Source organism: Protopterus annectens, chromosome 8.part1 (genome assembly GCF_019279795.1).
Source record: "Protopterus annectens isolate FY-2018-M chromosome 8.part1, PAN1.0, whole genome shotgun sequence".
Lineage (NCBI taxonomy): Eukaryota > Metazoa > Chordata > Ceratodontiformes > Protopteridae > Protopterus > Protopterus annectens.
Window position 1 is genome coordinate 498,991,102 of NC_056742.1, and position 14,242 is coordinate 499,005,343.

Sequence of the window (14,242 nt, forward strand, 5' to 3'; positions counted from 1 at the left end):
AGACCACCAGGAAGGGGCTTACTCACCTTATGAGGATTCAGATGCAGAAGAATCTATCCTTTCGGCCTCCCCTTCTGAAGAGATTTCCTTCGGGGAGACTTTACACTCCATGAGAGAGCACTTTCAATGGTAAGGTCAGGATTTCTCTGATTCTAGAAAAAGAATAAGGACCTTTTTGCATTTGCCTCAGCATAGGCCCTTAGCTATACCTCCTGTTCTAAATGTATTTGATGTGTACAATGATGTCAGTACAGCCCCTGATACTCTTCCTCCGGCCCCTGCCAAACCTGACAGATACTACAGGGTCCCGGATTCTCATTTCCATCTGTACAAAGCCCATTCTGCAGACCCAGAAACTATTTATCAGGGCCGTAAAGGGGTTGCAGCCGCTACTGCCAAAAATCCCCTTCCCTCTGAAAGAGAGTCTAGAGCTTAAGAGAGATGGGGAAAGAAGGTGTATACTTCTGCAACTCTTTGTCAGGGCATTAAACTGTCAATTTCATATGATACAGTACCAAGAGTATTTGTTAGATGAACTGAATAAGAAACTTTCTTCTCCTGAACCCCTAGACCGTAAATCCCTTCAGGATTTGGTACATAACTCACAGCAAGTTAGTAATCATTTCTTAAAATGTGGCTATGATGCACTGGAGGCTTCATTTAGATCAGCTATGACTGGGGCAGTTATTCGTAGGCATGCCTGGCTGAAGGAGCAATCTTTGCCAGACCATGTCAAAGCTAAACTCCTCGATGCTCCAATGGAGAAACAAAGTTTATTTGGCTCCCCTGCACAGGAGATTCTAAAAAAGGTTGAAGAAAAAGCAAAATCTGTGCAAACAGTTAGATTTCCTGCAAGTTCAACCACCCAGATTCAGCAGAAACTGGCCTACAAAGAATTGGTCCTTTCCAGACTTGGACAGAGCCCAGAGAGGCAGAAACAGGCGCCCTAGAGGCAGAGGTCAATTGATGGGCTCCTACAGAGGTCGTCAGTGGCAACCTGCCAACCAGAGGAGTAGTGCAACAGCTACAACGACAACCACTACTACAGGACAGACTCAATGACTTGACTCTGATTCCGCCTACCAGGGATCAACTGGAAGCACCCTTGGGCGGAAAGCTGGCTTTATTCTCAAAAAAACTGGCATTATATTACAAAGGATACATGGACATTGCAAATAGACAAAGGATACAGGTTTCACTTCCACACTTTGCCAAAAAGAAGCGGAATGCCAAACCTTCCACCAAATCAGAAGGCAGAGGCTTTAAGACAAATCAGCAATTTACTTCAGATGAAAGCTATAGAAAAGGTACCATGTTCAGAACAAGGCCAAGGATTTTACTCCAGACTATTCCTTGTACCAAGAAAAGAAAATCAGTGGAGGCCTATTCTCGACCTGTCCGCACTGAACACTTATCTCATTGTGCCAAAATTCAAAATGCTGACCCTACAGCAACTTCTTCCCATGTTGGGCAAGGAGTCTTGGCTGGTGACTCTAGATCTCAAGGAGGCATACCTGCACATCCCTATCCGACCAAGTTGCAGAAGACACCTCAGATTTCTTGCAGGATCAGAGCATTATCAATTCTCAGCATTGCCCTTTGGCTTATCTACTGCGCCCAGAGTATTCACGAAATGCCTGGCATCAGTAATTGCACATTGCAGACTACAGGGAATTCAAATTTATCCATACCTGGACGACTGCCTAATACAAGTGGACAACAAGAAAACATTGTTAAAGGACTTGGCCTATGCCATACACCTGTTACAGACCTTGGGATACACAGTCAACATCCAAAAGTCAAGACTAGTACCATCCCAAAGGATAACCTTTTTGGGGTGCAGATCTGGACACAAACACCCAAATGGCCTTTCTCACAGAAGAAAAGCAAAAACAACTTTCAGTTTACTTCATGATTCTGACAAGACAAACTCAGCTTACTGCAAGGAAAATCCTGCAGGCCCTGGGTTACATGGCATCCTGCATAATTCTAATCCCACATGCCAGACTGCATATGAGGAAATTACAATGGTACCCAAGGAGTGTATGGTCTCAACAGTCACAGTTTAGAAACCATGATACCAATCATTCCATGCCTTCAAAAGGAATTTCTGTGGTGGGCTCAGGCCTGCCAGTCCAACAGAGGGTTGCCTTTCAACAAACCAAAAACAAGGCAGACCATCACCACAGACTCCTCAGACCGAGGATGGGGAGCACACATGGAGGACAAATGTATCCAAGGCCTATGGCCTCAAGGGCAGCTAAGCATGCACATAAACCAAAAGGAAATGCTGGCAGTGAGGCATGCAATCGAGGCATTCAAACCCTTCCTCCAACAAGGACATCTGTTAATAAGGACAGACAACACCATGGTCATGTGGTACATAAACAGGGAGGCACACATTCTCACCCTCTATGCCGGATGGCTATGAATCTGTGGGATCTATGCCTGAATCTCAATATCCAACTACAGGCCCAATTCGTGCCAGGGAAAGAAAATGCACTGGCGAACAGCTTAAGCAGAACTACCATGGATGCACACGAATGGAGGCTGCACCCAGAGATCTTCAAACTCATAACAAAGACATGGGGAATGCCGGAGATAGATCTATTCACCTCCCCATCAATCATCAACTGAAGACATTCTGCTGCTCAAGGACATACAACCCACAAGCTTGGAGGGTGGACTCTCTCTCCTTCAGCTGGAAAGCCGTAACAGTATATGCCTTCCCACCTCTCCCATTGATGTACAAGGTTCTACTGAAGATCAGGGAGGAACAGCCAAAAGTGATACTAATAGCTCCGGACTGGCCATGACAACACTAGTATCCACTATTGAGAAGCATGTCTCAGGCAAAATCATGGCCTCTCCCCCTATGGCCTCTTCTTCTGACGCAGAACAATTTCAAGACCCTGCATCCCAACTTGAAAACATTGCAGCTAACTGCCTGGAAAATTCCTTAAATCCCAATTAAACTGTCTTATCTCAGAGGGTGAGAAGGACATTATCCTGGAGGCTCGCAGGCCTTCCACAAGGAAGACATACTCAGCTAAATGGAAGAGATTTCTCATTTGGAGCACATCAAAGGGCACAGATGTCACAGTGGCAAACCTAGCACATATCCTAGAATATTTAGCAGAATTGTTCCACAATGGCCTGTCCTATTCTTCCATCAAGATTCATGCTTCAGCAATTTCAGCAGAATACAGTGTGGATCCACCTATCTTCTCACACCCTCTCCTCAGACAATTTCTGAGGGGGATCAAAAATGTTAAACCTCCAATAAGACCCCCCCTCTACCTGCCTGGGATCTCAACTTTGTGCTGGAAAAACTGACACTACCTCCTTTTGAACCAGCAGCATCAGCGGATCTACAGTTTCTATCTTGGAAAACTGCATTCCTTCTGGCAATCACTTCAGCAAGAAGAGTATCTGAGTTACAAGCATTAATGGCAGTGCAGCCTTTTCTTATTTTCCACCAGGACAGTGTGTCACTAAGAACCAATCCTACATTTATGCCAAAGGTGGTATCTAGGGTATCCTTGAACCAAGCTATTCACTTGCCTACGTTCTTCCCTAATCCACAGAATAAAGGGGAAAAACTTTTGCACACCCTGGACATACACAGACAACTATGCTACTACTTGGACAGAACAAAAACTAGCAGAAAAACTGACCAACTTTTTGTAGCATATGCAACTGGGGTGCAAGGAAGAGCAATTTCCAAACAGACAATTTCAAAATGAATAGGAAATTGCATTTGCTTTTGCTACTCCTTTCATGGAAAGACGACAACTGAAAATATCATGCCTCACTCCACAAGAGCTACAGCCACCACTACAGCTTTCCTACGAGGAGTGGCTACCAAAGACATTTTAGAAGCTGCTACTTGGAGCTCCGTGCATACATTTGCCAAGCATTACAATCTACCTTTATACTCTAGATCCAGAGCAGGTTTTGCAACTGCAGTCCTGCAGGGGATCTTAACTACACCATTCTTTTCTTAGTACCTCCTCCCCCAGATTGGCTATGGTATTCTACCCATATGTTATGACTGCAGATGCATCCTTGAAGGGCATAGTACAGTTTTGTACCTACCATAAATGTAGATGTCCGATAGGTATGCATCTGCAGTCAGGATTACCCTCCCTCCTTCCCCTCTGTGGTATTCCTAGGGTGCTTACCCCTCTTCTAGCTAGCTGGGGGAATCTATTATGGTGTATTTGTTTGTTTATTCATGTATATAATTTGCAAATGTTTGGAACTTTTCAGCATTTATCCAAATTTAGCCTTCCTAGAGGGCACCTGGCATCTGGGGCACGAAAAACTGAGGAAAATGGCGTCGGCTGATGATTTTATACCCCAGACGCTCTGACGTCAGGGAAAGTGCGACATCAGCTGAGGCCAGACCCAGACTTTGGAATCCGGCTGACTGAAGGGCTGCCTGAGGCAGGACAAACCCATATGTTATGACTGCAGATGCATACCTATCGGACATCTACATTTATGGTAGGTACAAAACTGTACTTTTTAAACTACTAGGGCTATTAATTTGAGGCACTGACAGAAAAAAGTGTGAATTAGTATACATTTTCTGAAGTAAAATAATTCTATAAACCTAATTGTCATTCTTGAGAGTAAAAACTCACTAGTTTCAGGAGGGATTAAGAGGGACACTTGGGAGGAATGTAAAACAGCAAACTCCTAAAAAGGCAGACTATTTACCCTTTGCAGAAGTGTAACCAGGAAGAGAAAACAATGTCAGCACTGCCATCTGCAGACTTTGAGATAGTGTACTGAAAAATAGTCTTTGAGGTTAACGTCCTTACCTCTGCAGCAGTGTTGAACTGGCTTCTGGCACAAAATCAGTGCAAAAGCAGCGTCTTTGGTGACTTGGGTGTTCGCTGTCACCCATAACGTCGTGACGTGTCACCTTTGACATGTGTCATAGGTTTGCCATCACTGTCTTGCATCATTTTAACTGACCACACCCCCTAGACACAGCTTTACAGGCTGGTCTTGGAAGCAGTCTTTAGTGGTTAATTGCTCAGGAGGTGGAAACTAGACTGAATCCAGACCCTACTGGATGAAACTTAATTCCTTAGTCTTCACCTCCTGTGCAGATACTACCAGTCAGATTTGTGGAGGCTCATTGTCTGACAAGATCATAACCCCTGTTATTGCCACAATGTGACATTAATATTTTTGATGTGACTTGTTAGTAACACCAAGTTCATTTTAACATTGCCTTGTCTGTCCTTAAGTTTCCCGCAGTTGGGAAAGACACATTTATTTCCCCACATTGGGGATTCCACTGTGCCAAAGATGAGCTTCACAGGAGCAGCCTTCAGTCAGGCAGCTAGAAGGTTGGTTTGTGCTCTCACCGTAATCTGGCAATGCGGGCATTTGTAATGCTGTAATGTCCTCCTTTGGCAGGAGGACATGTAATCTTGTGTCACAACAGAGGCCCAAAATGTCTTCCCCATATAAGGCTTGGTTCTGTATCTGCTGCCAGGTGCTGAGTGTAGTGCTTGTCACCAGGCAGTACATTTGCTTTGCCACCTCCTCCAAGGGATCGTACGGGTAAGACTGCACCTGCCACACCCCTCCTGCCAGGTCTATTGGATATCTGAAGTGATAAGATTGCATGTTGTTGACCATAGTTGGATACTTGTCCCTCAGTACAATCAGAACAGGTTAGTATTATTTTAACTCATTGTGTTTAGTGGTGGGAGGGGTAAATATACCATATTTCAGTGCATTTAGCTAAGCTGTGGAAGCTCCTGATGTATATATTTTGTGATGTCCTTAAACATCAACCTCAAGCCTTTGTAAAAATGCCAGAATATAAGGTGTTTATGCTAGTTAGAATTCTGATTTTCACAAACATTTGGTGTAGGAGCAGTAAAAGCAGCCGCTTTCTGTCACGCCAACACTTGAGTAGCAGTGTTCGGTCCTCTGGTTTACCTTTTTCTTTTTTCATAGTTCTGCTGTTGCTGGTGATCTTATTTATGAAGAGGAGGAAGAGTGTGAAGGAGCCCCTGCTGCCTGAAGATGATGTTCGGGATAATATTTACTATTACGATGAGGAAGGAGGTGGTGAAGATGACCAGGTAAGTGGTCACTGGAGGTGGCCACAATTTTTCTTCACTACTAGCAGCAACTGAGAACAAGGTAGCCAAGGGGGAAGGGATTAATCTTTATAATTCCTTGCAAAGGAGCTTAAATTAAAAGTAAACGTGATTTACAGTGTCCTTTAAGCCAAACCAAAGTTTATAACCTATTGCAAATGTTGGGTATTTAAATGCTTCCTGGACAAAGTGTATTTTGGACTGATGCCATAGAAAAATTTATGGAGTTTTTTTCCAATATATCAATGGTTCTAACTTTCTGAGATTTACCTATGAATTTAAATAAGAGATGAATTGCCTAGGTGTTAATATATATAAAGATTCAGGTATGTTTAAGTCTAACATATATAGAAAAAATACATATTCAAATTATTTTCTACACTACTGTGTGTAGTGCCCATCCTTTTCATCAAAAAAGAATATTAAAAAAGGACAGTTTGTAAGTTTGTAGAATGACGTCCAGTGAAAATGACTTTCAGGAAAGAGTGTGAACATTTAATGGAGTTTGTAGAGAGAGGTTACCCAAAAGACCTACTGATAAGGGTTAAAGAAGATGTTACAGCAGGGTGGAAGGATAGGTTCGCACTGATTTTAGATTATGGGACCCCAATTATTATTAGGTGTTTACAACCCCCCTTGAGTAATACGTTGGATGAGGATACAGAGTATGAAGGGGCATGTGTCCAATTTTTGTGGAGGTTCAGTTGTTAGGAACACTTGGAAAAAGGATGGGTGAAGTTTGCAAATTTATCAGATCTTAAGTTGAATTTTAAGAAACCTTTGATATTTATACTTAGAAAAGGAAGTAATATTAAAGACTTAGAATCTCACAGTTCAAATAAAAAAATTGGGGAAGATGAGGAGCACATGTAGATGTGGAATGTGTAATTTAGTGCACGTGTATTAGCAATATGGAAAGTCTATACACTGAATCGAGAGATGGGTATATAATAGGTAAAACACACAATACTTGTGATACCCATGGGGTTTGGTATACATTGTAACTTCTGAGACTTGTAGTGCATTTTATATTGGAAAAACAGAGTTAAGGAAAAGGATCTATGAACACACGAATGCTGTCTAAAACAAACATCACAGTACCCTGTACAAACCAACTTATCTTGTGCTTCATCCAAATATAATTTTTTTGTAATAGAAGAAATTGTAAAGGACATGAGGTGGCATGTGGGAAACAAATTGAGTACAGGGTATTATACTGGCAGATCGTGCCAGAAGCCAATAAAAATACACTGGTATCAACGATGCAGTATCCCTGGCCCCTGTTTTAAACTTAGAGCAGCAAGATTATAGTGTTTAAAAGTTTATTTTATCTTACTTCATGTATTTTCATTTTTGTTTTACTAGGGATCATTTACTTGGTAATTTTTAAAACATTTTTCACTTGTCCACTAGATAGGTTCATAGGTCGGTACTAGGCTGTCTGCCCAAAGGCATTTATAAGCCTAGCCAGAATGTCTTGGCTTTTGCTACCCCCTTAGATTACTTCCCTGTGCCTCTGTCCAGCTGATCCACTGAAGTGATCCCTGGGGTAAACTGTTTCCCATCCCCACTCTTCAAGGTTTCTCTTGAAGAGTGCTAGCGAGGAGCTCTGCCTAATGTAGATTGGAATCTTGTTCCAAAGTATGGGAAGTCTCTGGGACAGGAATCTATCCCTCCAGCACGTCCTATTTATTATGGTGAGGTTTAGATCCCTAGAACGTGTGGCTCGAGGGGATAAGGTTTTCTTTAGGTGGAGTATGTCCATCAATTCTGGGTTGAACATGGCCTTGTATGTCAGGCAGAACTCTGAGCAGGCGGCATGCTATTAGATTAGGACTTGTCCACTAAATGGTGCTGTTGGATTAAGAATGGCCCTGATCAATATGAAAATGTATTTTATAAAACATTTTGAAAGTATTTAACAAGTTTTTTCATACATTTGTTTGTTTTAAGATATTTATTTTAAAATATTTAACATGTATTTATTCTAGGTTTATACTATGAAATATATTAACATTTGAAAAGGAAGGCTTTTAAGATTTTATACATATTCAAATGTAGGTTTATTCATTGAATTCTAATGAATGGGCTGGGTTGTGGCATTGTTAGCTTTTTATCTGAAGAAGTCCACAGTGGGATGAAAAATGCAGTGATTCATTAAAGCGTTTTGTCTTTTTGCCCCTTTTATTGCATGTGTTCGCTTGCCGTGGGAATAAATAACCGTTTGGTTTTTACTTCCAGAGAGTCGTGGCACTTCTCTTTTTTCAGTGCTTTTCATGGTTTACAAAGTTTCTAAACTTTTTTTTTTTGCTGCGAAACTTTCCGGGCCTTCTTAACCCTAGACCCGTAGTTTTTTTGCATGCTTGCTTTAAAATTGAGTGGGCCAATGAGCTTCCTTAAGTCATGTTGCATACCTTTGTTGTTCCATGTCATCCTTTAGCTCCTAGGGTAGGAGGTTAGAATAAGGTTAAGGTGTTTACCTTATAAACACAAGGTGCAGGGTTTGATTCTCACATGTGGTAATCAGCTAAGCTTAAAATGACCCACAAGGGCAGCTAGCGTAGTACTAACCCATGAAAATCTGAAATTCTGCTCTGCTGTTTACAATTGGCTTTTCTTGAATAATTAGCCATTAACCATATTTGAGCGTCTGTCTCCTGAAATGCATTTGCATATAAATCAGTTTTCTTGCTTTTTCATTTAAATTATTTTAATTTTCTACATAAAGATGTCACATGTCATACATTGATGGCATCAGCTGTTTAGGTGACAGATTACATGTTTGGGGGAGATCTGGGCCTAATCTCTCCAAACCAACACTCCTCAGCTGATGCTTGCCATTTATTCCCAGGTGGCATGAATCTACACACATGCACATAGGTTCATAGGTTTATACTAGGCTATCTGCCCTAAGGCATTTTGAAAAAATACTGTGCCCATTAGTTTGTTGTGCCTCTGTCCAGCAGTGACACAGAGATGATTCCCGGGATAAACCTACGATCTCCCATCCACAGGTCAAGATTTCTCTTGAACGGAGCCAGCGAGGTGCTCTGCCTCACATGGACCGCGATTTTATTCCACAGCATAGGGAGTCTGAGTGATAAATCTATCCCTCCAGCACGTCCTATTTATATCCGTGCTAAGGTTTAAGTCGCTTGCTCTAGTGGTTTTGGTGGATTTGGATTTTTTGAGGTGGAGCATGTCCATTAATTCTGGGTTGGACATGGCCTTGTATGTCAGGCACATGTCACCTCTGAGCAGACGGTATGCAACTGAATAGAGTTGGAGTTTCTTCAATCTGGCAGCATATGACAGATTAGCAGTCCCTTTATCCTTTTGGTGAGGAACTTTTGGGGTCTCTCCAATTGCAGATGTCTGGTGGGATACATCCCGAATGGGGCATTGTACTCTATCATTGATCTGATAAGTGAAGAGTACAGGGGAACAATGACCTCACTAGATCTGGATGTGAATCCCTTCATGATCAGGTGGGCAATGTAGAAGGTCTTTCTAACCACTTTAGCAACGTGAGTGTCAAAAGAAAGGCCACTGTCAACCTGGGTCCCCAGGTCCCTGATAACCTCTTCTGTGCTTAGTGGATTGCCACCTATGTGGTAGCTTGGGGTTACCTTGTTTTTCCCGAAGGGTATGATTATACATTTTTTGGCGTTTAACTTCAGGCCATGGCTCTGGCACCAGCTATCTGTTTCCGTGAGTCCCTTCTGAAGGATATCCGTGTCCGATGCACCTTCCACTATGGCGCCCAGTTTGCAGTCGTTTGCAAACTTTGTCAGCCAAAGTCCTCCCATGTTGGCCTGTACTTCTGAGAAGTAGATGCCGAACAATAGGGGGCCAAGGACCGAGCCCTGTGGGACACCGCTTGTGACCGGCGTGGAGTCTGACATAGCGCCAGCAACTCTAACCCTGTGGGTTCTGTCCTTAAGCCAGTTTGCAACCCATCTTGTGACATATGGGTTTACATTTAAGCTGGTAAGTTTTTCTACAATACCCGAGTGGGGTATTGTGTCGAAGGCCTTTGCAAGGTCAAGGTAGGCTGTATGGACTGCCTTTCCCTCATCAATGGCCTTGGTGACTGTTTCGAAGAAGTCGACCAAGTTCAAAAGGCATGATCTGCCCTTGATGAAGCCAAACTGGGTCGGGTCCAATGTCTGCAAGTCCCCTATGTCTTTGTTTATGAGCTCCATTATGATCCTCTCCATAGCTTTGCAGACTAGACTTGTTAAGCTTATGGGGCGGTAATTACCAGGGTCCGTAGAGGCACCGCCTTTGTGGAGTGGGACCACAGTTGCCGTACGCCACTCCTTGGGCACGTATCCTGTGGTAAGGCTGAGATTAAACAGCTGCATTATGTGCGGGTTTAATTCCTCCTTTAGCTCGTGTAGCACACAGCCGGGGACACCATCCGGTCCCATTGATGCTGTGTTTTTAGCTTTAGAGAGAGCAGCTTTCACCTGCGCATTTGAGATGTCTGTGAGGCTACACTCTGCTGGGATAGTTCTCTCCTTTAGGGGGGGAGAGGGGGGTGAAGTTTGCACTGAACCTGTCTGCCAGTATGTTGGCAATGTCTGTGGGTTCAGTGATTTTTGTATCATTTTGGACTAATTCTGAGCATATCTGGGAGTTTCCACCCAGGTTCCTAACATAGCTGAAAAAGGCCTTATGATTGTCCTTTGAATCCATGGCAATTTTTCTCTCAAAATTGGCCTTAGTTGATTTTGAGTGCTCATATTTTTTTACTAATAATGATTATCATGTAATAGCTTTCTCCTCTTATTGTAAAGTTTGTTAATGGCTGGGGTCCACCAGACTGGACGTTTGCCCTTTGTGGAAAGAGTCTTGGTTTTATTTGTGATTGCCTGATCCATGCAATCCTGGAGGTGTTCATAGAAGGCATTTGTAAGGGCTTCCGCAGCTTGGGTTGTGGTTTCCACTGGCTCAGGGGCCTTGAAGGAGGGTCTCTGTTCTCGAAAACCTGTACTCACGTCTTGCTTTTTGAGATGCAGCAGTTCCCATTTGCACACTAAATGTACTCCTGTTTTATTATAAATTTGTATATTAGGAGCCATATAAGCTGTAAAGCTTTGATTCTTTACTTCCTGACCCCACTAGTTATTTTGGGGGCTGCTTTAATATTGTAATTTGAATGTAATTAGCTTTTTCAGGCTTCTGGAATTGAGAATTGTGTGCCATGCATAGTGTTGGCCTGAAAAGTGGACCGGTCCTTTCCAGGACCGTTAAGGACGAAGTTAAGAGGTGGTTGTTTAATGGGTTGCATAACCCCTCCGTTGTCTGGATGAAATCGGGTCACATACTTTGCAGCAGCATTTTTGTCACTGCCCCCTACAGGGGCTAGACCTGGGCAACTGTGCCATAGCCAAGGGTGGCTGTTTGTCTTGGCTGGTGTGTGCTTGTGGTTGTCTGGTGGTCACAATGCATTGTTATAGTGGGCTCCCTTCTGCATTTCAGAAAGATCATGTTTAAGTTAACTTTTTAACCCCATTTTCTGTAGAACTCTTACCACTGGGAGAAGTTAAATTATATACATGTCCAGTAATTGTTCAATTATAATATTTAACATTTGTTTACCGGGAGAGTCCGACTTGGAACAAAGTAAGTTTTCAGCAGAGGCCCAGGGAGAAACTCTCCAGATGCATGTTTGTAACCTGGAAGGAAGCTGGAGCACCTGGAGAAAACCCAAGTTAATGCAGGGAGGACATGCAGACTCTGCACAGAAGGCACCCAAGCCACAAATCAAACTGGACAACCTTTTGCTGTGAGGTGACAATGCTACCATTGTGCCATATTGCTGTGGTGTGTCTGTACTAAGTGGCACAGAGCCCTAACACTATCCCTCAGTTTATTCCTCACATGGAGAAAATTTGTCTCTGATTGGAGCTACTGTGAAGGTTTAGTGTTCTGTATGATCAAGTCACGTGACCTTAAGCACAATAAAAAAAATCTGATCCTTGTGTCTCTGTATGGGTATTGCTGAAGTTTGTATGGGTACATAATTTTACAGCTATAGCCTTTGTTCTATCTTCAATAATTTTATATCCCAAAAAGACATGACACTGATGTAATATTGCCATACCAATTATATCCTTGCATTTCTGAGTCCCTTATTTTATTGCCAGTGGCTCTAAATATAAAGCAAGTAAATGGGGAAATAGGACACGCTTGTTTAATTCCTCTCTCCAAACGCAACTAACCAGAGATTAACTCTCCTACTTAATTCTTTCCTCTGATCCCTCATTTATCCTCCTAATTAAACTCAGTGTATCAGGAAATGTAAATGTTTTCATTGTCCTACCAATAAATTGCAGCTTACTCAGTCAAATACTTTCTCTGTATCCGGACCCAATGGCACTAGTATTTTCTTGCATTCTGCTTCATTCATGGGTCTTCATTCTATTAATGTTGCCAAATGTTTACCTCCCCGCCACAATCTGTCCATTTTAGCAATGCCTTCGCCATTCTTTTACCCGTATGAAGTTGGCTCTGAGTTGTGACTGACTAGCTATTAGTCACCACTGCTGTCTTCCAAGATTCTGCTGCTTCTCCTTTTAATACTGTTAAATAGAAGCTTCCAGATCTTTCTTCCCTCCTAACTTCCGTGGGGAAACTGGTCTTCTCCCAGAGACTTTCCTGAATGTTATAAGTCACCATTTTTATCATCTCCTTGCATCTTAACTGTTAATTGTTGAGCCTCATCTAACTCTGACCTTCGCACAGTTAATTTTTCCATAAATATTCATAACTTCCGAAATATCTCTAACCTCTACAGTGTCTGTTTCTTTTCCTTGTTATAGGCCGCGCCTAAGTTTTGACATGACCCTTTCTACTTCCTGTTGCCTAGTTGTGCTAAAAGATTTTTCTGCTCTGGAGTGGTTATCAATAGTTAACAGCAGTCTTTCTAAATTCATGCATATTGTCCAAGTAGTTCCTTGTATTCTCTTTAGCACCCTGCATTTGTACATCTTGTCAACTTCCCCTTTTGCTGCAGTACTTTAACCTTTGTTACCCCCCTCTAATTGCTATTTTATTTCCACCCAGTTTTTAAACTCCATTTTCTTATCTTATTCACCAGCTACAACTTCTGAAGATACTTCTCTTCCCTAATTCCCACTACCCATATTCCTCTAATCCTGTCGCAAGAATTAGATGGGGGGGGGGGGATGCAGCGTCTCCTTTTTACTTCCATTACCCTACATTTGTCTTAATTTTGATGGCTGGATGCTCTAAAATAGTTATTGAATGTGTTGAATCTTTCTGTTGCATTTCACAGAAGTACGTGCATTTAATTTTATTTCTAGTATAAACAGGTTATTGTAACTTAGAATATGGAAATTGTCAGAATTCACATCTTCTATACCAAATATTTTCATAAACCTATTTAGAAATGTACCCTCATTTCTCTTCTCCCTAATACAGCCTCACTGTTGCAAATCAGTTTCCAGTCCCCATGTACAAGTAATATTCCCTGCTGAAAGCTGATTTTGTTCCAAAGTTAAGTGTCACAGTAGCTATTTTTGGGGGAGTATAAATACATGCCAGCATATAATTACTCCTCGCTTGCCAGTAGCCCCTTACTACCACAGATCTACCATTGCCTTTCCCCTCTCTTGCCACTTCTGGAGCCCCTCTAGCAATTTGTATAATCACTCCTGTTTCCTTAATCTGCCAAACATGCATCCTCAATCCTTTGTCAGTTTCCCACACTCATTTCTTTCCAAATGTCTCCTGCAGCGTTGCTATTTGTATACTGTATTCATAGATTACTTGGTTGATGACTTGGTGGGGGGAGGGGAGGCCTAAGCATAGCCAAGGTCTCAAAAGAATGATGTCCTATATCAAGATAGGACATTGAGGAATTGGCATTTATAAGCTACCTCTGTCCATAAGGGACATGGGTGGCAGGCCCGGTGTAACTTTTCCTATTCCCCAGCCACTGGTCTAGGTTGTGCTTAAACTAAGTAATAGATGAACTCAGCTTCACATGGATGGGAGGGTCTGTTCCATTGAAGTGGGGCAGTCTGTGGGACACCTCTGTCTCTCCAGCATGTTCTGTACGAGTCCAACAAAATTCAGGT

At 42.4% G+C, this 14,242-nt stretch overlaps 1 protein-coding gene across 1 annotated transcript in view; it reads left to right on the top strand.

The window, feature by feature from the left end:
- LOC122810165 (cadherin-3-like) overlaps positions 1-14,242 on the top strand; it is a 1,031,939-nt gene that overhangs the window by 820,620 nt on the left and 197,077 nt on the right. The window contains exon 13 of the mRNA XM_044081643.1: positions 5,986-6,113. Coding sequence (XP_043937578.1) covers positions 5,986-6,113 — 128 coding nt within the window. The remainder of the gene's footprint in view (positions 1-5,985; positions 6,114-14,242) is intronic.